This window comes from Dunckerocampus dactyliophorus, chromosome 5 (assembly GCF_027744805.1).
Source record: "Dunckerocampus dactyliophorus isolate RoL2022-P2 chromosome 5, RoL_Ddac_1.1, whole genome shotgun sequence".
Lineage (NCBI taxonomy): Eukaryota > Metazoa > Chordata > Actinopteri > Syngnathiformes > Syngnathidae > Dunckerocampus > Dunckerocampus dactyliophorus.
The window spans coordinates 7,020,249-7,041,920 of NC_072823.1; the positions used below are offsets into that span (position 1 = coordinate 7,020,249).

The following is a 21,672-nucleotide window of genomic DNA, read 5'->3' on the forward strand; positions in this document are numbered from 1 at the left end:
CATTTTCCAAAGCAACCTATGTAGATATGCTGTGTCTGCGTCTCAATTTTGTGTTATCGGTGACAAAGCGTATTATCAGTATGGACCTTTTTTGCCTGACATTACACTTTTTTTTTTTACTTGTTTGTTCTTTTTATTTATTTAATTTCTTTTAAATTATGTTTATTTTGAAAAATATTGCAACTTTCTTGTACATTTTTCTCTGAATATTGTCTTTTAAATTTCAACTTTATTATTTTTTTTGTTTCTTTCTCAGAATATTATTACTTAAAAAAAGTTTAATATTTGAAATTTCTTTTTTGTCTATATATTATGACTTTATTCTCCTGATATTTTGTCAGCCCACCCCCACCCCCGCTCAATTTCCCTCTGAATTCTAGGTTGAAAGTACTTAGAATGTGCCGAGGGCTAATAATAAAAAAACAGCCGCAGGCTGCATATGCTAACACCTTCATCATCTGAGTAAATACTGGCACCACCTGGTAAAAAAATAGACATTTTCATTATCTGTGGAAACAAGTAGATGTGTGCCAACGTGTAGAGATACACTTATAGTCACCACATGACAATGACACTGTAAATATTGGAAAACAACCCCAGTGCCACTGATAAGGATACATAGGATAAAAGGCACCGTAGACAATATTCAAAAGATCAGTCACGGGGGGAAATAAGGTCTTCTACTTTATTATGACTTTGAGACTCTCTTCCAAGAAGTTCACCCAAATCATCACCCAAATACCTGCCAATAACAGAATGTGAGTGGTGTCAGTCAGTCCAAGCCAGCCCTCCAGATCTATTTTGGGATCCAAATTGAATAGACAAAACTCTTCTCTTCCCTCAAACAACCGCAGGCCAATGAGACCAGCGTGAGCGCTGCGAAACAAAACCACAGCTGCCATTACGGGGCTAAAAAAGAGATGGAGCGAGCACGTTCAGCGCCTGTGCAAGGCTCTTTTGGTCTGTCGAAGTTGCTGCTCCAGTCCCGGAAGGGGTTCACCAGCATCTTTTTCATGAATACCTCGTCAGATTTGGTTCTGCTGGAAGAAAATAAGCAGCAAACAGAGAAGGCACCAGCTGTCGCCACTTAATCAGCGGTATCACAGGGGGCATCATCAGCACTGTAAATCAGTGCCTAAGAATTGTAGCCAGGGTGCAGGCCTAAACATGTGCACACTCTGTCCCAATTCAACGACTACTGTCCCAGCAGCACACTGCCTAACGCCTCTTCCCCTTGTCATCCTGTGCTAAATCCCATTCAGAGGCTCATGGGCCTGCAGAGTATGCATGGGCCCCCCTGCCATTACTATAATGGAGCCTCATCAACATCACAACGCCAATATGTGACAGGAAGGGGACACAGGGGTTCACCGAGAGATGAGACTTGGATTGTTGTTAAGCACCTGGCAAAGGGAATTTTGTTGGAGGAAGGTTAGCTCGGTTGGACATTGACTTGACAAGACAGTAGGCTACTGATGAAGTGAAAAGACATCTGTCAAACTGAATCTAACAATAAAAGTAATACAGTCACCCGTCGCCACTGATCTCTGTTTCGTGATTGACCATGGCCGATTATTAGACAAAAAAATTCAAAGACAAGTCATATGTAGTATTCTACATTGGTGACTAGGCATCAGTAATATTACACTGACGAGACATTACCTTGCATTACGTTACCGTGACTTGCACTGCATGGAGTCAGCCATGGATGCTGAGTGAAAAAAGTTCTTCCCGTTCTTCTGGTACATTTTATGCTTCTTATTTTGTACTTCTTCCCAACTCCGTTTCAAACCCTTTCTTAAGTTTAGAATAAAAAAATTGGAAGCTAACTATTTAGCTCGGTAGCTAGCTATGCTTGAAGGAGCGTGTCCCTGCAGACATCCCGTAGACTTTGCGTAAGAGTTGTGCAATGGGGTCTAAACACAGATACTGAGAATGGATGATAAACTGACATCAATCTTTTTTTTAATGCCATGTGATCAACCCACATTGTGTTCGAGAAACAACAACAAGGATGTGATACAAGAGTAAAGGTGACCGTAGGAGTGTTATTTCATGTCTAGAGAGCTCTCCTGATGTGCAGTTTCCATTGCTTTTTATGCCAATTCAGGATTTGTTTCTCAACTAATGCTAAACCCCTTTCAGCAAAGGAGGAAACAGGTTAACAGAGGAGCACGTAAACAGCTCTGCAGCACCCTACACCGCTGTAAAATCCCAAACTATGCCTCCTTGTAAACTTTGATGAAGTGTTTGTGCTCAGTCTTCGCTGGGGGATTGCAAATTATTAGGACCAATAAAAATCTCTAAAAGGTCAAATGAATGTAGGTGCGGGAAGCAGCAGACATGTGTTATGAGTTCTATAAGAAGGCGTGGAGCCTCCCACTGTATTGCTCCTCACATCTGTACCGTCAACGGGTTTGGAGGTATGTAGCCTTTGGTCTGCTGCTTCAATAGACACCTGTCCCCAAGCTTGAAAAGTAGGAGGAAACTTTACTAAATCACAGGGTTCCTACCGATTTGAAAATAAATGTGTATCATTATAGTTACAGTGATGAATTGATGGTTAATCAGTTGTCCCATTAAATGGCAACTATTTTGGTATTCGATTAATTTTTTTTCTATCTTAAAATATAAACATTATGTGATTTCAGCCTCTCAAATGTGAATATTTTTTAATTTCTTTAGTCACCCATGAAAGCTGACCTATTACATTTGTGAAAAAACATTTACACACATCAGATTTGACTTTGGAAAACAGCGACGGACATTTTTGCCTCTTTTCTGATATGTTGCAGACCACACCACTAACTGTTTGCGTTTGCTTCATATTGATTTGGTCCATTCTAGGGCCTAACTCACTACTCGATTAATCAACTAAGAAAGTAATTGTTAGTTTCTGACCTAATATGTTGTAAATAAATGGAATTAATGGCTTGTTTTCATTATTCTGAATATGTATGCCATTATGCCACCATATAGTTTCCAGAAGATTATAGCTAGGTAATGTAGCTAATACAAACGCTTGGAAGAGGATAAGTGCGGAGGGCTGGCCATTCAATTTGTCAATCTTTTCAAAAGTTTTCCGGGATGCGTTGCCTACTGTGTGCTCTCACACATCTTAGCTTCCCTAGTCCTTAGAAAAGGTAGAGTTAGTTGTTCATAATTATATCTTTCAGAAAAACACAACAGTCTTGAAGCATGAATATTTTTTTCCATACCCGAGTTTCCATTTGCCATACTTTTCCAGACTTGCAAATTTATCAAATCCAATTCAACACTTTTCCAACTCGCGTTGCTACAATGACATTAACACGGCAAGCTGCCCCTCCCCGCCCAGAGGAGTCCTCTCATTGTGACCGTCTTCTTCCACAGGACACAATCAGGCTAACAACACGTGTAAACCTGGTACAGTATTTGCACATGTGGGGATTAATGGGAGCGTTTTGTTTGTGTCACTTGGATGAGACACAAAGCCACTATTAGCACTCCTATCTGGGTCATACATTCTTCGGAAGTCTGCACAGTCAGACTTCAGGCTATGAAATTATTATTTTATACGTCATTTTTCACACATAAAATGTAGGTCAAGTGGAGAAATGTAACTAAAGTGCAACACTGAAGTACCGCAACGACGTCCATGCTAATACATGTATTAACGTGAACGACTTTCAAAGTAGTGATCAAACAATTGAGTCGACATATCAGATGCTCATTTGTTTTAGTAACCTGTAGAAATCAATGACGGTAAAACATGTGCAGACAAAGTCACGTTTCTTGCAGAGCTTCGTCTGTGTGGAATGAGTGCATCGCATTGAAGACTACACGTCCGGATTGAGCAGCTGCTAGATGAATACCTGCGTAGTTACGCACGCCGATGTGGTTTACCACGTACTAACGGCACCATTTACATTATAACATTTGCCACTCATGCGTCAATAAAACAAAGTCGACGCCGCAATAAAAGTTAAGTCTTAGTATGCAAGCAGCATGAGGAGAAGACGCGTAATAACAGCGCTTTTTACCTGAGAACTTTGCCGACCGCTTGAAGCACCATTTTGCAACTTAGTCCGTTTTTAGAGTTTCTCTGGGAGTGCATGTCCGTCTTATCCCCAGAGAAAGAGCAATAATCGCCGACCATTGCTCATACCAGGGAGATTCAGTCAGGACAGGATAGCTCTCCCACGTCTGTGTGTCCGCTGAAAGTCAGCGAACTCAGAGTAAAACTTTCTTAGAAGAAGGTTCTCGACAAACCCCGCCTCCTCGGATGAGCTACGTCCAATCAGAGAACAGCCGAGTACTCGCTCGGCGGGCGGTGGTGAAGTTAACGCCTGCCCACGTGGAAGTTGCTCACGCATCTCCGTCGAGTGTGGTTCCAATGCAGCAACAGGTGGTCAATCAGTAAATGAGGATGACAAGCAAATAAAAATGTGTCATTGTGCATGTAATACACATCACTGTGCATGAACACTGCTGCCAGGTAGATTTGACCTCAGTTGTTTTGCTTTCACCTCATCAACTGGTATACAAACACTTGAGTATTGGGCAACAAGTGTTCTGATTGCACAAGCACAAACATTTTTTTCAATGTGCCAGTCAAATAGCGAATGTCCCGCTAAGCTCCTAAAATAACATAGTAAGACAAGCAATGCAGGGGGCGAGGACATAAATAACGTGTTTAAAAGCATCGCTGCTAATGCACAATGTGCTCCGTGTCACTTGCAGAACTCGATCTAAATAAAGGCGCATGCTGGGACTGTGCGGTCACATTCTGCCCGTTTGTGAACTTCACCTTGGGTCCCACTGCAACAGGCTGGTAGCAAAAGCATGTCAACTTTAAAGAAACAGTGCAACTATGTTGAAATGCTTGCTAACAACCTGCTGGATAACGACTTTACGACTTTGGTGCAAAAGACAGCAAAATTGCTGTACAAAATTTCCGCCAAAATGTAAACAACTGACACGTTGATCAATAAGTGAGTCCATTGCACATGTGGACTTTCTTGTGCCGCTTAAAATGGTGTGAAAGACTGGATGTGGCCCGCAGACCTCGAGTTTGACACCTGTCATTTAGACCAGTGATCCCCAATCCCCGGGCCGTGGGTCATTTGGTACCGGGCCGCACAGAAAGAAAAAATAATTTATATTATTTCATTTTTTTTTTATGTTTTATTCTGAAAAGTGGCCGGATTCTCTCTGTTACATCCGTCTCACTTGACGCAAGTCCATTGTGCGTGTGCTAACTTTATCTCATGCTGCACAGATAGACTACTACTGTATTTTTACCATTTTTCTTTCACCTCATATTTGGTGTCAAATGCTAATACTATGTGGGTACGCATAAAGGTAAGTTTTGATGACTTATTGAGTGCTAATGTGCACATTTGTCTCAAGTTAATTCATGCTAGCGCACTGGCTTTTACCACACACGTCACACAGCGATGTAATAATCTCTCTGGAAAACCTTGGCTTGAACTTGAACTGGTGGATGGTGGGTCGGCATTCATTTTGTGCTTTTAATGTGATGTTATTCATGTCTTAGTTTTACACAATACATAATAAATAAGATAAATTAGATTGCTATAATGTACGATAATGTAATAATATAATGTAAATTGCTTCAATGCCCACACTCCCAATCCCCCACACTTCTTTATGATGACTTCTTTACATTAAATGCATTCCCTCACTGTCTTGAATGTAATGACTTTTCTCACCATCTACTTACCCTTTTTTTTTGTCTGCCGTCCTTTCAGACAAAACTTGTGTGTGACGGCACAGCTGCAAGAGTGAGGGAAAAGTGGACCGGCACAAAGACGCACTAATCTTTGGGATCGCACCAGCTATGTGCATTCCATGTATGTGGGTGGTACAAGAAGTTGAGAGGAAGATGAAAAAGACCTTGAGGATGGATGCTTGTGTGTGCAAGTGAGGGTGCAATTTGAGGTGTTTGTGTGTTTGCAGACATGCCAGTCGAGAATAATTACTGTTGGACCCTCTGAGGCACCGCTTGTTTGTGTTTAAAAACCCCTATGTGATCCAATGAAACTATGTGAAAGAATCAAAGGGACAGTGGGACTGACAGGCGCCTCGCTGCACCGTCAAGCCTGCATGACTGGCTCCCTTCCTGCTTACCAGATTGGGGAAGGGTGGGAGGCATATTGGTGGGTGGAGCTGCAGTGATCCTGGACTCCTACTGTGATAACAGTGGTGAGGAGCAAGGGAGGGGATGGGCGTGGGGGTTGGGGGAGACCAGGGCAGGGTACTGACTTTTCCCTTGGTGCTAAATATAGCATCAGCCCGCCTGGTCTAGCCCATAAAGAATACAGAGAGAGCAAAACAGTAAGAGCAAGGAAAAGGTGGATGGTGGATTTTCATGGAAGTGTCACTAAGGTATTATACAATGTTAGAACTTACATTCATTTTCTTCCACTTACCCTGCTAGCTGGAGCCTATGACTGAGTGAGGGGCGGGGTACACCCTGGACTGGTCGCCAGTCAGTCACACGGCACATATACACCAACACTTAAGTTCACGCCTGTGGCCAATTTAGAGCAGATTTAGAAACTGATTTTCTTTTTTTTTGGTAATATTTCAACATTATGCTACTAAATTACATTATTTTTCCTCATATTATGAAGTTATTCTCATAAAATCACGACTTTTCATCTTGCATATTTACTTATTTTTCAATTTTTGCTGTTTTTTTAGTGTTCTGGTTAATTTTATTATTATTATTCTTTTGCAAACAGCTGCGGGACATAATTGGCCCCCGGGCCGCACTTTGAACACCTCTGATTTAGCGTCTCCAGTTAGCCTAACATGCATGTTTTTGGACATTTTACATGTCCTTTAACTAACTAAATGTGTTTCCTGGAAAAAACAAACAAAAAAAACAGAGCTCCAGCATGACTGGGCCTGTGAACAAGTTCCGTTCCTCCGATGCCTTGTCAATTTTTTGTGTAAGTTAGTATCTGTGGTCTCTCGTGCAATTTCCCCCCTCTTACTCCAAGTATATATTTATATATATATATAGCCACACCTGTACAGTGTCCGGTTGTGTGGACTGCAGGCTAAAAGTGGTGACATGAATGGTGCTATTGAGCTCCACAAATTGAGCCCCTGAGCAAAGTCTGACGCAACATCTGACGTGGATGGAAAGTAATGGCCACATTTCATTGTCAGACGGCCTTTTTTTTTTTTTTTTTTTAATGCCTCTGCCCATGTTTCACAGTTCCCTTCTTAGACGAGACATGGCATCACACGCATTGGCAGATGTAGTAGTGTTGAGGTAAGAACAGTACTCTCAGCCCCTGACGTGCATCTTGAAATACTGGAAAAAAGCATGGGAGCTCAAATAAATGAACTGGAAAAGACAAAAACAGCGTGATTGGTTGCAGAGAAATTGAAAAAAAAACACAAACTGGAGCCTTACATCAGAACATTAAGCCAGAAGTAATCGTATTTGAATTTAGCTAATTATGGGCATGCCTGCTATGCAGAGCACCCACTCACAGCTGCTACCTTGTTAGGTGCTAGCATGCTAACTGTTAACATGGTAGCATTTTAGCTAATTTACACATGTCTACATGCAAAGACACACATGGCATAATGTAGGGACACTACACAACTGCCTTGGCACTTTCGACACTTCGTGCGATCTTGCTAGGTGTTAACATGCTAACTGTTAGCATTTTTGCTAATTTACTGTTGTCTAAATGCAAATATATAAATGTCATAATGTAGAGACATTATAGAACTACCTTGGCATTTTCAGGGGGACACTCTTCAACTGCCTTGGACCTTCCGGGAATAAGTGTTATCTTGCCAGGTGCTAGCATGCCAACTGTTAGCATTTTAGCTAATTTAGCCATGTCTAAATGCAAATATATAAATGTCATAATGTAGAGACATTATAGAACTACCTTGGCATTTTCGGTACTTAGTGCTATCTTGCTAGGCGCTAGCATGCTAACAGTTATAATTTTAGCTAATTTACCTGTTTCTAAATGTAAACACATACTGTACATGCCATAATGTAGGGACACTGTAGAACCACTTTGTCACTTTTGGTACTTATTGCAATCTTGCTAGGTGCTAGTATGGTAATTGTTAGCATATTAGATTTTTTCTTATTTTAATAATGTCAAAATCCAAATGTATACATGGCACTTTCGCTAATGAGGATGCTCACTGTTAGCATGACAGCATTTCAGCTATTTTACTTTTACTGCATCTGGTTTACAATCGCCAACAAATGACAATCACCCTTTGGGGGGGTCCAGGGAGATTTTTATTTATTTATTTGTTTTTTTATTTTTTATTTTTTTAAAAGAGCAGTTTATGCAAATGCTGATGTGAACAAAGGACTGTGCTGCATGCAAAACAGCAGCAGCAACTGCTCAGCCAAACAGATAGCGCAAGCAAAACAAAGGCAGCCGTGGAAAAAGAAATGTGAGCAATTCAAATCATTACTGCGTTGACGTCAGAACACCACAGGTCTGAGGCGTGTGTTGAAATGAATACGCTGCCGTGGAATGTTAAAAACTCCCGTTAAAAACGTTTTCCTGATCCAGTGAGACGTGACTGAAAGACTTTGACGGCTAATACTTAAAGAGCTAAAAAGCTAAGCAGATGAGCAACCATTGAAATAAATATGAAAAGAAACTCAAATGAGCAGGACACTTTTTTTTTGTCTGTAGCTAATCTGCATTGTTTTCTTTCTTAGGTGACTGGCTGGCCCGACAGGTTGGGTATGAAAGTGGACATTCCACACTGGTTCCACGATAGGAGCTAATGCGTCACAACCGGATCAGATGCAGATGGACGTAGCACCAGAAAAATGGCTACTATGTCCAGCCAATCACAATTCGAATCACAATGACAGACCCGTGCAATATTACAAACTCTCAAACACCCCCACCTTTCACTTATGGGCCAGCAACTCTTTCCAACTTAGAACGGCTAAACACAATCTTGCTTTGGTCATTTCTTTTACACGACAACAGTCTTTGGGAGTTTGTAAAAGCACACATTTGTCACATAGAAGTTTGAAAGAGAAACATGATTGTCAAAATGCTGAAAATGGTCAGCTGTGGGTCTGTGTGGCAGACGACAACGCTGCAGTGGTCTTCGGACTGCACAACATAATGACTTTGATAAGGCTTCTCCAACAAAGTGCGTATATTCGGGATGGTAGTGCGACCAGCAGATGATTTGCATAAAACAAACATGTAGACCAGGGGCGTCCACACATAGTGAAAAATGAAAGCATGTAACTTTGCCGCTTTGATATTTTGTAACGCAACACATGCAGACATGCTGAGAAGTTATACAGTATATTCCAAGAAAATAAACTGCATCTCAGCTCTGTGATCTAGGTGGAAAGGCCTACAGTATGATTAGTATCAACTTCGCTCTTTGCATTTTTCCCCCCCATTTTTGCTGCTTCTTTTATTTTTATTTTCCAAATATTTCAAGTTTATTCTGAAATAATCTTCAGAACTTGTCTAATTTATGACTTTATTCGCATAATATTTTGACTTTATTAAAAATATGACTTTTCCCCCAACCTTTTTCTTGTTTGTCATGTTGAATTTTTTTTTTTTTAATAACGTAATTTTCTTTAAGATTTCAACCCCATGCTACTAAATTTACGTTATTTTTCCTCATAATATTACAAGGTCATTCTTGTAAAATTGCAACTTTTTTCCCTTCAGAATAATTTTTTTTCTCTGTTATTTTGACTTTCATCTTGTAAAATTAAAGCTGTTTTTTCCCCAAGTCTGCTGTTTTGACTTTATTCCCATAATGTTTTGACTTTAGTCCATTAATATTAAAACATTTTCCCCAACCTAATTTTCCAAAATGTATGACATTTTTTCCCCCACCGAGGGAAAGGCACAGACGCTTTCACCCACATACTACAATTTTTAAAACAATAACATATTTTGTCTTTAATATGTCACTGCTATACTACTAAAATTACGCTATTTTTCTTCATAATATTACAAGGTTATTCTCATCAACTGTCTCGTTAGAATAAAACTTTTTTCTCTTGGCTTTTTCTCTTTTACTTTACTTTATTCTTGTAAAATTCCAGTCGTTTTTTAGAGTTCTGATGTTGGTATGGGCAGGTTCTCCCTTAGCCAATAAGGACACAGAAGAGAATGCGCGGGTTCTCCCTTAGCCAATCAGCACAGTTGTGGCTCGTACATGCACATAAACACATACTCAGACGAGGTGCAGGTACGACACCTTTACTCCAGCTGCACGACTTTAACTCTCACGACTATACAACACCTTCTACTGGTAGCACTGGTACATACAATAACAGACACATACAACACCTTCTACTGGTGGCACTGGTACATACAATAACAGACACATACAACAGAGCACCGATACAGTAGATCACTCGAATACACCACAAGAATGCAGAACACAATGCGCATTCATACAGTGTTAAAAACTGTGAAACAGCGAATCTGTGAAAGGTGGACCGCGATGTAGAGAGGGAACACTATACACCAAGAAAAGCCTGTTTGAGTTTCTGTACTTAAGTGACAATGTCAACTACAGGTCTTTTATGCACATTGCAGCATTTGCAACCATCTTTGCAAGCATTGTTTATGACAACATTGTTGTGTGAACATACCCAAGTTTAATCGAAAGTGAGTAGTTATCATGTGCTAGTGCTAACTCTCAATACAACCAACACAGAGAGGTAGTAAATTGTTTGGTGCCTAGGCAATAAAACAGTAGAAATATGCTAACAGTCAATGCACAGCCTACTAAAATGAAAGCACGCAAGACATAATCTCAAATTCATCTTCGCAAATGTAGCCCGAGCATGCTCCCCTCACCCCATGGTATCTCTTGGGGCTGCATTCTGGGTGTGTGTAGTGTGTTTAGGTAAGGTCTTAGCCAGAAAAAACAGTGAACACTGAAGGTCTTTAGAGTCCCTGGATTCTCTATGGGCCTGAATCAAAGGTCAACAAGGCCAGGAAACAAGTTTCTCCACTGAACCCAATGACCTGGACTCCTGACAACAAGAAAAGAATACAAAAAAAAAGTACATTTTCAAGAGATAAAATGATTCTAATTCAAAAATAGTCCAGTATATTCAATATAAAGCACTCACACCTCCGCTCCAGGCACTGAACAGTGCACCAAGCAGCACCACACGATGTGTGTGATTGTGAACAATTCTTTTACCAAACCTAGGCACTCCTACTTATTAGGCCTCGGTGTTAAGTCTGTCTTGTGCTCTTTCTCCGTCTCCCTGGCTTCATTTCTTTGCTCTGCATTCCTGTAGGGGAAGGGCTGCATGCTGAGACATGCCATGGAACCCTGATCACACGGCCTGGCTAAACAAAGAGGAGAGCAGAAGAAGAACTAACAACAACGTGAAATACAGTTGAAGAGCAGATGGAAGAGATACGCTTTGTCTTGTTTGACAGGTAGCTTAAATGAACACTCATATGAAACAAACAAAAAAAATTCACGTTCAATCGGAAGATTACAGTTAACTTGCCGATCGAGTCATTAACCTGTCGCAACAGTTTCTGGCATCGGCTCCGGATGGAAAGTCTGCCTAAAAGTGGCGAAAGTAGCACCACACCAGGCCGTGTTCTGGGGAGGGAGATTTATCCCCATGAGACAGGAGATGAGAAATACCAGACTTGTGTCCTAAAGTTCATAACTCAGCATCTCTATGGATACTGCATAGATCAGTGGTGTCCAAAGTGCGTTTTTTTTATTGGCTCACGGCACATTCTAAAAATATTATTAAACAAAAGAACTAAAAAAAACCCCAATACAATTAAAATATTAAAGGCAAAACGTTGTCATCTAATGAGAAAAGAAAATCATAATTTCACAATATTATGAGGAAAAATGTCATTTTAGTGGCATAAAGTTGAAAAATATAAAAAAAAAACAGCGAACAGCTAAAACAGAAAAAACAGCAATAATTTTACAAGAACAAAGTTGAAGTATTAACGGAAAAAGTCTTCATTTGACGAGAATAAAGTTGTAATATTATGAGGGGAAATAACATTTTAGTAACATAGAGTTGAAATAGCAAACAAAAAAAAGACGCCGTAATATTGTCAAAGACAAAACAGAACAACAAAGTTGTTATTTTTGGAAAATTTGGTTGGGGAAAAAGTTTTAATGTTACGAGAATAAAGTCAAAATATGATCATTACGAAAAAAAAAATTACAAGAAGAAAGTTGAAATAGTTGGAAATGAAAAAACAAAACCCAGCAGAAATGGAAAAAAAAACGCCTGTAATTTAAGACAATAAAATCAAAATGTTAAAAAGAGAGAAAAAGTCATTCTAGTGAGAAGATGCAATCTTTTGAGAATAAACTTGTAATATGAGGAAAAATAATAATAATCATTTTAGTAGAGTTGAAACATGAAAGAAAAAATACATCATCATTTTTTAATACACAACACAAACAAAACAAATTACATTTGGAATTTTTGGAAAATTAGGTTGAGGAAATAAGTCAAAATATGGGAATAAAGTCATGATGTTATGAAAAGAAAATTTATAAAATTACTTATGAAGAAAGTTGAAATATTTGGACAAATAAAAACTACAGCAAAAAAGGCGGGGCAATATGATAAAAATAAAATTTACAAAGATTATTTACGTTTAAATAAATGGAATTAAATAATTGGAAAATAAAAAAAGTGGGCAAAAAGAGCAAAGAGTGAAGATATTGATAACTGGCGTTTTCACCTTTATGACAAAGCGGAGAGGCAGTTTTTCTTGAAATATGTATCACTTCTTAGCATATCTACATGTGCTGCTTTCCAAAATATGGCAAAGCTGCATCCTTTCATTTTTCACTATGTGGCCCTCACTGGAAAAACTTTGGACACCCCTGGCATCAATGAAACACTATCATGCCTCCAGGAGAGAACAGATATGAAGAGAGGGATGAAAAATAGATCATGTTTGAATAAACAGGAGGTGGGAAAGTGAAAAATGGAGTTGAAAAATAGTGATGGTAAATGAGTGTAATAACAGACTCAAGAGGGATGAGGAGAGGCGATGGAGTTTGGCTCAGTGTGGGAGGTTGTCACAGCATGCCCTGGATGTTAACTGCACTCCTCACTACATTCCTGAACCAGGGAGAGTCTCAGTGCATCCCATAATTCACCATCCGGCCAGTCCAACACTTGTCTGTCAAGTTTCAGAGCATATACACGTACTGTATACACACACGCGCAGACACACACACACACACACAGGGGCACATTTGTGCAAGGTGCAAGGTCAGCTATGAGATGCTTGCATGGTCAAGTTTGCCAAACACAATGTGACAGGTAAAAGAGGAGTGATAATGAGGCTTTCTGTCTTGCTAATGGCAGCAGGTCTCCAGCAGGGTCAAAGTATTAGTGTCATGAGTTGATCACAAGATCACATGCAAGTAAGGAAACTCGCCACTCTTTGATCAATAGAGAATTCTAGTGGACATCCAATTACATTATTATTACAAATGCAATCCTGTCTGTCATTTAAATGTGCGCATGACTTATGCTTGGCACTGCTGCAATGACCTTGGCGCTGATGCTAGCACAGAGAGCGAAAAAATATGCTCATCTGTCTTCATTCCCCAGCTGCTGATAAAGTTCACAACATTTCTGAACCAAACCAAAACATTACCTTGAGATTACAACACCCGGTGCATCACAGCAGTGTGCAGCCGTGGTTTGGATAGTGCAATATTCACACACTCATACACTCACACACCGTTAAGAAAAATGACGGTGTCATATCAATGCTGCCACCTGCTGGCACAACATGGAAGTGTGTATATTATTTTGTCAGGCGACCAAACCAGTCATTACGACAACGGGGGTGTCCAAACTTTTTTCCAGCGGGGACCACATCGTGAATAATTAAAGGATGCAACTTTTCCACTTTGACATTTTGTAAAGCAACACATGTAGATATGCTAGGAAGGGAAACATTTCAAGAAAAACTGCATCTCATCTTTGTGAGAGTTGGAAAAAGCCTGTGAGTAGTATCAATTTCACTTTTTGCTCTTTTTTCCCCCCATTCTCGCAGTTTTTTAAAATTAAATTTTCATACATTTTAATTTTCTTCTTAAATCAAGGGTGTTCAAAGTGCAGCCAGGGGGCCATTTGAGGCCCATGGCTATTTTTTAAATTGTTCTGGACAAAAAGGGCAAAGCAGAGCAACTCCAAGGACATTTGAGGTCAAGTATCAACATACAGCGTCTTACAGATACATTTTCTGTGTGAAAATTATAGCAAAAACTGTTTAAAGTTATTTTACATAGTTATCCTAAAAGAATAAAGGTGCCACGTATAAAAACGGGCATGTTTCACGTGCTTACATTGGTGTGTGCTGAGAACAAGGTGGAGAAAGTTGGTCATGGAATGTGCAAAAAGCAAGGTGGTGTGGGTGGCAGAGAAAATGTTAGGGGGTCACGCCCATGTTTGCACAGGAAGTGTATTAACTACAGGGGCTTTAGCATAAACAAAGCTCTCTTCACTGCCCCAAACCATAAAGCAATGCCAGTCTAAATTGAGGAAACATACAAGTCACTTAACCATCAGAGCTGCTGCTACAAAATACGTTAAACAGTTAAGCTAAAAGGTTGCGTTTACTACTGTGAGGCTGTGCATGGGGGGGCCAGATGCAGATCATTAACTCCCAAGTGAGGGCATTTCGTCATGGACTTCCGACACAAGGGAATGTTAATGTTTGTCATTTATTCCCAGATGCAACTTGCATCGATACACAGACATCATAGAGCAGAGGTTATCAACTGGTTTGGCTGCAGGACCCACCATCACCACTCAATGACCCAAATTGCATGAATTTTTCAACGCAAACTTCCCATATATCCTACATTTTATTTTTATTTTAAACGCATGAGCTGCAGCGATGAGACGCTGTCTCTTTATGGCGTGACCGATATCGCCAGCTGTGTGTCATACGGACGGCACTCGATGTCCTTCCTCTCCCATTCAAGCTTGACCATCGCCCGTACTTATTTAAATATTTATATTAAATAAAAAATAATGAAAACATTTTTTTTTTAAATCGAAACCCTCTTGCTCAATGTATTTGTGTATAATATAATATATTATTAATTTTTACAACTCTTATAATTGATAATTATATATTGTTTATTTTATATATATATTTTACTTATTTAAATATATTTATATTAAGTAAAAAGAAAAATCAATATATTTTTAAATCAAAGACACTTTCTTGCTCAATGCATTTGTACAGTATATATATAAATACATACACACACTTTAATTTTACTTTTTTTTTACAATTATTTTATGTATTATTTTATGAAAACTATTTTTTAAAGTTTTTTTAAAAAAAAAATCAAAAACACACTTCCTTGCTCAATATATTTGTTGTCAATTTTGACAGAAAAGTTTGATTTTTGTTGTCAAATCCAATTGAAAATAGTTTTTGTATTTATTAAGAATTAATGAATATAATAAATTATTTTTATTAGTAGTAAAATTATTATTATTATAGGATTATACAATAGTTGTATACTCAATCGGGCGCTTGGCACCTTGACTCCTTTCAATGCAAGTTTGGTAGTAAAACAATACAAAGTGAAAATGGGAATAATCACATGTGTCATAAGGTATTGAGGCAAGGACCTTTGAGGGGAACCATAACTGCGATGTGGCCCACGGTGAAAACCAGCTCGACGCCCCTGTCATAGAGGATGTGACTAAAATATACTGAATTCTCCTCTAACAATGGAAAGCTACAGCATGAAGTGCCGGAGCCACATAACACTTAAGTCAAAGCTTCCATCGTGTCCTTAGGTGCACAAGTCACTTCACATTAGTGGGCTCGTTGTCTTTCTAGGGATATTACATAACTATATGTCTGCACGCTCTCAGGCTCCGCTCAAATACACACAGTAATAACACGGGTGGTTAAAGATCAAACAGAGGCTTGGGCGAGCCCCTTTTCCGGCGCAATGGCCTCTGAGTGAATGGAATAATCGGGTTGGTATTTGGGCATATACTCTGGCAATGATTGAGTCAAACAATGCAACATTTTGTGACAAAATTTCCATTTCTACGACAGAATACACTCACCAGCCCCAATGCAAACCTACCTAATCTAATGAGGTCCAGTATAACAGCTGAATCCCTGATAATAATGCTCTTTGCAGACACTATAATATTTTGGTTACTTTGCAGTATCTAGCAAGCTTTGAGTTTGTGACAGTGCAATTATTATGTTGGCATTTTTTTTCATGTACTGGTTCACATTATCATCATTACATAAGTTGACATAAGTTACAATGTTTTTCCAGCAAGGGCCACATAGTGAAAAATGAAAGCATCTTAAGGAGTATGACTGCAATGGGCATACTGTAGCAGCTGAAGGTCCCAGAGTCTCCCTGTGGACATCCCATCACTGCACATCTGCTGCTGTGCTTATCAAGGCAGAGTACACAATGTACCGTATTTTCCGGACTATAAGCTAGACTTTTTTTCATGGTTTGGCTGGTCCTGCGACTTGTACTCTGGAGCGACTTATATAGTTTTTTTCCCCACACTGACAGCCAGGAGAGGGTGCTCTAGGCTTGTGTGCCTGTATCTGCTACGCCTATCACTCTTGTAGAACTGAAAATTTACAATGTAAACATCAACCTATAAAGGCAACTGAGGGGCTATCCACACGGAAATCTTTTCAGGTCAAAACGGCCAAGCATTTGATCGTTTCAGTCTTTCATCCACACGGGAACGCCGTTCTGGGTGACCTGAAATGGTATTTTTTGAAAACGGCTTCCAGAGGGGGAGAATCTGAAAAAGCCGGCTTGTCGATGTGTATACAGGTAATACGAGAACGATGACGTCACCGACCTGTCGCCATAACGTGACCAGAAGTGAGCTTTGACGACAAGGCAACATAATATCTGAATATTTCAACGGACATGACTCACCTCAGTCGACATTTTCCTGATATGTTGTCGTATTATACTCCATAATGACTGGCAGAAGTAATGCCACTTCTCTTAAGTGGAAGACGACGGACTTATGCGCATCCGTTCTTTCTAGGGATGTCCCGACCCCATCTTCAGGATCAGGACCGGCTGCCGATCCGCTGTATTTGTGAAGATCGGATAATATCGCCTTCTGCCACGAGGTCGGGCCGATACGGTTGCCGTATCACATTCGTAACTGAGCCACACTCCAACATGGTAGGTGCAGTAAAGCGTCTCGAAGCTGGTTGCCAGACTCCCGCCGCCCCCAAGAAGAAGAAAACGCAGCACCACCACATGCAAACATTTCCATAGTGAAGTTAGTATCGTGTTGGACGTTGGACATTAGGCTCCATAGGTACAGCGTTAGTTCCCCCTCACTGTGCCCGGACTGCTGCGTCATGGTGTATGGAGCTAGCACCGGAAGCGCCGCTCTGCTTGCTTATAATAGGGACCGTTAAACACTTCTAAACATGTCAAAACGGCAGCGAAAAACCTTGGAAACTCCTCTGTTACAGAGCGTGAATGAAAGCTAGCAGGGTTCGCTTAGTTTAGCTAGTGCAGCTGTGTGTGTGTGTGTGTGTGTGTGTGTGTGTGTGTGTGTGTGTGTGTGTGTGTGTGTGTGTGTGTGTGTGTGTGTGTGAGTGCGCGCGCGCGTGCAAATCAGGCGGGATGAGTATATCTCCACTGTGTTGTATTTTACCGCTTTAATGTAAGGAACATTTTACATTTCCCACTGACGACGTACAGGTTCTGAGTGAAAAAAGACGAGAGGCACGTTTATTCTCGCAGCCAGTGCGTATCAACCGTCAATTGCCCTTCTCAACATACACAACACATTCCGGTCTTCAAAATAAGAGAGCTCCTTGCCACATGTGTCTAATTGTGTAAACAAAATAAGGCTGTCATTAAAGCATCTTACATTAATAACGCGATTGGAACGACATCGGTGACTACATCAGTTTGTTGAAGATTTTGTAGCAAGCTACATCCATTTCTCAATTACTGGACAGAATGGGCCTTACTGTATAGTCCGGGAAATACGGTACTACATGAAAATGAGTAGTTTTAAAACCATTTTCCTCAATATTCTGGTCTTTTCAGCTGCTTTTGCCTCGCCCATGTGAGCGCAGAGTTGAACGGTCCGTCTGGCCCAAGCTGACTAGACGAGATGTAACCACCTCCTGACTGCAGAGGAAACTCTGCTTCATTGTCTCACTTTAACCGAGACTGGAAGTCATGTGAGGTCTAGGAAGTGGTCACACCCAAGGAGCCTTGGACAAAGATGTGAAGAGAAGGTATGTGACTTAAGGTGGCCAAAAGATTAGCAACCCAAAAACCAAGTGGGTGGAAAAAGCGATTATAAGGTGTGGTTGTTTGACATAAAGCCATGGGACTTTCATCTACCACCGGACCATTGACTATCCACCTATGCCAACATTTCTCCTATAACCCTGAGGTTGAAAATGTTTTCCCTCAGTGTCCTCCTTTCCTGGCAATAAGCAATGACTGCGGATCAAGTGAGAGTCTGCATAGATCAGCCTCTGGTGGTCAATCAGAGGACAAAACAGTGCGTACGTGTTTGGCAGAGGTGGAGTAAGAACACAACTGCTGTTGTGATGAGACAAAGCGACATCACATGTTCTCGTGTTGTGGCTGCGACAAAGGAAAGGAAAGGGTTGGAATGGGGAGGGGGAGTGGGCTGGGGGAGGAACTTGAAAACAAAGAAAAGAGGAGGCAGTTTTTATGAAAATTGCTGGTGAAATGGTTCTCATGATGTGCTGCTTAGGGACATACTGAAGCTGTTATGACAATCAAAGAGACACCTGTCAAATGCTGTCCCTTTGGCTTATTGTTGAGGAACCTAGAGAACATGTCATACACAACAGGGTAGAACTGTGGTGTCCATAGTGCACCCGTTTGTGTCCTGCAACGTTTTTTTATTGAGCTGAGGCACGTTCTAAAAATAGAATTTACCAAGACAACAAAAAAAATAAAAATTGCAGTAATTTTACAAAAATAATTAAAAAAATATTAAGAGAAAAAAATTAACATGAAAAAGTCTCAATCTTACAAGAATAACGTAATTTATGATATATATATTTTTAATATTAGTAGCATAAAGTTGACATATTAAAGAAAAAAACTTTTTTTTAAGTCAATATAAAAAACAAAGGAAACAACAAAGTTGTAATTTTTGGGAAATTAGGTTGAGGAAAAAGTAATAATGTGAGGAGAATAAAGTCAAATTATTATGGGAATAAAGTCATTTACAATAATGTTGAAAGTTGAAATAAAAAAAACAGCAGGAATGGAAAAAAAAGGAATACAGTCAAAATATTAAGAGAAAAGAAGTCGTATTTTAACGAGTAAAAAAGTCGCAATTTTACAAGAATAAACTCTTAATGCCAATTAATGTCATTTTAGTAACATAAAGATGAAATATTAAAGAAAAAAAAGACATCTTTTAAAAAGTCATAATATGAGAAACAAAACAACAAAATTAATAATTAAATAAAAAACAGCAGGAATGGGGGAAAAAAATCAAGTCAACAGAAAAAAGTCGTATTCTAACGAGTAAAAATGTCGCAATTTAATGAGAATAAAGTGATATGATATAATATGTCATTATAGTAGCACAGAGTTGAAAAACTAGAGAAAAATACTTTATAATATATATGGTTTTATAATATTATGGGAATAATGTCAAAGTATTATTGGAATTAAGTCATAATATTACGAAAAGAAAATTTACAATGAGCAAAAATGGTGGACAAAAACCAAAATGAAATGTATATAATTTCTTAGCATATTTACAAAATATCAGAGTGGCCCTTGCATCATTTAATTTTTCAATATGTGGCCCTCGGTGGAACGAGTTTGGACGCCCTTGCTGTACAAAAATGTATAACAAGAGACGAATGAAACCTCGCAAGCATGCTAACCAAACAAAAAGCATCATGGCTACCGTCTGTACATATGGCACATCAATGCGTGAGGGAAGGAAGTGGAAGTGGGTGGAAGCAGATGCTGCTGCTGTCATAATGGGACACTGAGAGAGATGGATACAAAGGAGACACCAACAAGGTCAAATCAATAGATGTCCTTGAAGCAGCACATGGAGCGACTTCAGTCTCTGACCCCCCAACCCCCTCACACGCACATTTTGCTCGGAGAACAACCCATTATTAATTTATGAGGCGATTACCACCACATAATACTCAGCTCAGAACATGTATGTGCTCGTGTATGTTTCTCCGGCCAGAGCTTATGGCTGTAAATAGGCATGGGGCGCTATGAGATTCTGACGGTATGATAACCTTGGGGGGCCAAAAATATCATGGTTTGATGGTTTCACGGTATTATAATTACAGCTGTAAAATGTGTTATATTCAAATATCTTTATTGAAAAGAGGAAAAAAAGTCAAAGTCACAGTAATTCTGGATGAATTTGAATAAAAACATGACTTTAAAGCAATCAAACATGACTTTAAAGCAATCTGTGTGTTCAAGTGACAAAGATCCGGCTGACAGGAAATATGACCATCCTTTTGTTGTTGTCCTCTTCAGTTTATCCGGTAATAGTGCCAAAGTGGAAGGTAATGGAAAAAAAACAAGGGCGACATTACTGCCAGAGGCAGAGGAAAATTACACCACTGTGCAAGAAAATGTGTGGCGGACACACCTAGTCAACGCCACCTTCTCTGGTCTGTTGGCTGCATCACACCACCACTTTCCTCACCCTCTCTCCTGGGACAACCTCCGTAAACACAAAGTGAGACGCCTAAGCGCTTCCTGTCTCCCTCGAAACAGCTCTCTTGTTCCAAGAGGGAGCACAGAGGTCGTGGGCTGCTGCAACAATCCTGACACGCACTTTACCTGACGAGTTTCACACGCACACGAACACACATTTATTCTGCACACAATTGTCTGGTAAGCCCAGATAGCAAATAAAAATATAACAGGCACAATCCATTCATACATTGTTCCTTTTGATTTCATATTTTCTTGTCGGATGGGGAAAGAAATACATGACTGAGTGTGTGTTTGTGTGTAACAAAATGGAGAGGTGATGCTGGTGCAAGGTCATCATTTTCTGCTTCTCATGAGCCAGCAGGATGAAGCTGCACCTGAATGCAAGCAAACACCACGACCGTGTTATGCAACTGTCCTTGTGTGAGGTCGGGTCTCTGCAGTGACAAGACAACATGTGAGCATACAGGACAGTCAGGGAACACGTGTCCCTCCATTTTGCACGACCTGAAAAGACAAAATACTGCTAGCAAAGTACCTCTGCATCACCTAATGAATCAGTTGGCCAATGGGCTAGAAAACTGTTCTTGTGTGTTCCAGCATGACTTTGCCGGTGCATAAAGCAACTTTTATAGTTCTGGTTCGGGGTGACACGAGACACCCGGCTCGTGAGACGAGACGACACACGAGATTGGGTCCATGATAACGAGACGAGGCGAGATTTTAACATTCATTTTAAGAAAAGTACAATGAAAAAAACAATTACATTGCAGGTTGGTTTTGAAATGTTTATGGTCTAGTGGGTAGCATGTTGGCCAACACAGTAACAGTCTGGAGATCGGGAAGACCTGGATTCGATTCTCCCTTGGGCATTTCTGTGTGGAGTTTTGCATG

The 21,672-nt window shown here is 40.0% G+C and overlaps 1 protein-coding gene across 4 annotated transcripts in view; it reads right to left on the reverse strand.

Moving 5' to 3' along the window:
• The window catches only part of mob2a (MOB kinase activator 2a), a 78,643-nt gene that overhangs the window by 18,061 nt on the left and 38,910 nt on the right, over positions 1-21,672 (reverse strand). Inside the window, exon 1 of one of the 4 annotated variants that reach the window (XM_054776483.1) lies at positions 4,023-12,243. The exons of the other annotated variants lie outside the window; for them this stretch is intronic. Coding sequence (XP_054632458.1) covers positions 4,023-4,138 — 116 coding nt within the window. The 5' untranslated portion in view covers positions 4,139-12,243. Of the gene's footprint in view, positions 1-4,022; positions 12,244-21,672 lie in introns of those variants that run through there. 4 annotated transcript variants of the gene reach the window in all.